The 1,938-nt window shown below is 59.0% G+C and overlaps 1 protein-coding gene across 1 annotated transcript in view; it reads right to left on the reverse strand.

Moving 5' to 3' along the window:
• Positions 1 to 836: 836 nt before the first annotated feature.
• The window catches only part of TNMD (tenomodulin), a 13,845-nt gene continuing 12,743 nt past the window's right edge, over positions 837 to 1,938 (reverse strand). The window contains exons 8-9 of the mRNA XM_009642987.1: positions 1,662 to 1,713; positions 837 to 927 (exon numbers count right to left, since the gene is read on the reverse strand). Coding sequence (XP_009641282.1) covers positions 837 to 927; positions 1,662 to 1,713 — 143 coding nt within the window. The remainder of the gene's footprint in view (positions 928 to 1,661; positions 1,714 to 1,938) is intronic.

The following is a 1,938-nucleotide window of genomic DNA, read 5'->3' on the forward strand; positions in this document are numbered from 1 at the left end:
GGCCCGCCTGTGCGACCTCGGGAGCGCGGAGGCTTGTCCAGCCTGCTTGTCCCCACGGCCAGCGACCAGCACTGCGGCCACCAAGGGTGCAGAGCGGATCTAGTTAAATAGTGCTTATGTAGGCACCTTGCTTTCATTTGGAGAGACATCAGTGATGTCCTGGAGGTACAGGCATGTGCTGGTGGAGGTACCACACAGACCCGGGACACTGTTGTGTCACACAGAATCACAGAATCACAGACTGGCAAGGATTGGAAGGGACCTCGGGAGATCATCTAATCCAACCCCCCTGCTAAAGCAGGCTCACCCAGAGCAGGTTGCACAGGACATCATCCATGCGGGCTTTGAGTATCTTCAGAGAAGGAGACTCCACAGCCCTCCTGGGCAGCCTCTTCCAGTGCTCTGTCACCCTCAGAGTAAAGAAGTTTTTCCTCATATTCAACTGAAACCTCTTCTGTTTCAGTTTGTGCCCATTGCCCCTTGTCCTGTCGCTGGGCACCACTGCTAAGAGTCTGGCTCCATCCTCGTGACTTCCACCCTTAAGATATTTGTATGTGTTGATGAGGTCCCCTCTCAGCCTTCTCTTCTTCAGGCTGAACAAGCCCAACTCCCTCAGCCTTTCCTCGTAGGGGAGTGTCCATTGGGTGCGCCTTGGTGGCCTGGCTGGACGCACCGAGCCGGGATGCTGGGTGGGTCCTGGGCTGGCCCCAGGGCTCTGGTTTCCTGCAGCAGCTGTGGCCGGGTGGGTTTCACATGTCCCCACTGCATTAGGGCGTCCCCTCTCAGGGGTATAAATGTCTCAGGGGACTTGCCAGAAACACTTGGTGTCCCCAAGGCTAGTTGGTGTCCCTCAGGATGCTGTGCGGGGAGCTCTGCTGCACCATGCTCCTGGCAGCTCCCAGTGCTTTAACCACATTGTCGGTGCAGCTGTGGACAGGGATGGAGGGAACTGCTCTTAAAATGTGCTCATGTCCCCATGGGAGCTGCAGGGATGCAGGGAGGGCCTGGTGGCTTTTGAGACACCACGGCCAGCACCTGGCACAGTGGTGGTGAGCAGAATCTGACCCTCTGCTCCCTCCTTTGTAGGCACGGCTGGGCAGGCTCGTCCACCCAGGTGTTTTTCTGGAAAGCCCCGGCATTAGTCACCCTCAGTGACACCAAGGGGGTTTCCCCTGGTGACGCCTGCAGGATGTCAAAGCTTCTCAGCAGCAGTTGGCTCCTTGGGACAAAAGCTGGAACCTGGGGTCTGGCATGAGCACTGAGGCCATGAGCAGGGCAAGGCTGCGTGGGGCGTGCACGGGGATTTTGGCTGCTACCCCTCAGTGCTGCTGCAGGCAGAGCCCTGCTCAGGGCAGCTGCAGCGCCAGGGACTTTATTTTGCCTCCTACAGCTTGGGTTTTGCCTGTTTGCTGGTCACAGGGCTGGGGATGGCTGATGGCACTTGGGATCCTTTGCTGCTCCCTCCGGGAGCTCCTTTTGCCTGCTCCTGCCTCCGCCTTGCCTGCACGCTGCCGCGTGGCACATGGCTCCCGAGGGGCCCGGTGCCACCCCTGAGCTGTCACTAGTAACTCCCAGACACAGCAGAGCATGCCAGAGCAGAGGGTTGGGATGTGCTGAACAACCACCAGCGCAGTCAGGGAGCAAATTAGGGACCTCCGCACGTTCCCGGCGAGGCGAGCGCCGGCAGTCCCGGTACCTGAGTTATGGATGCTCCTGACAAGGCAGCCGAGCAATTAGATCACTTCTCAGACCCATTAAGCATCACAGACTGAGACTAAACGGCTTTCCATTTTCTTTGCAATCGCTCATACAAGACGTTTATTGTTTGCCTCTTGCTGCTCAGCATGGCGACGACGCGCCCGAGCATGGCCTCCCCCGGCCCCGCGGGAGCAGCACAGGGTGCGGGGACAGCCGGCGTGTGCTCGGGGAGGGTGCCGC

Source organism: Egretta garzetta, unplaced genomic scaffold (assembly GCF_000687185.1).
Source record: "Egretta garzetta isolate BGI_Z169 unplaced genomic scaffold, ASM68718v1 scaffold220, whole genome shotgun sequence".
Classification (NCBI taxonomy): Eukaryota; Metazoa; Chordata; class Aves; order Pelecaniformes; family Ardeidae; genus Egretta; species Egretta garzetta.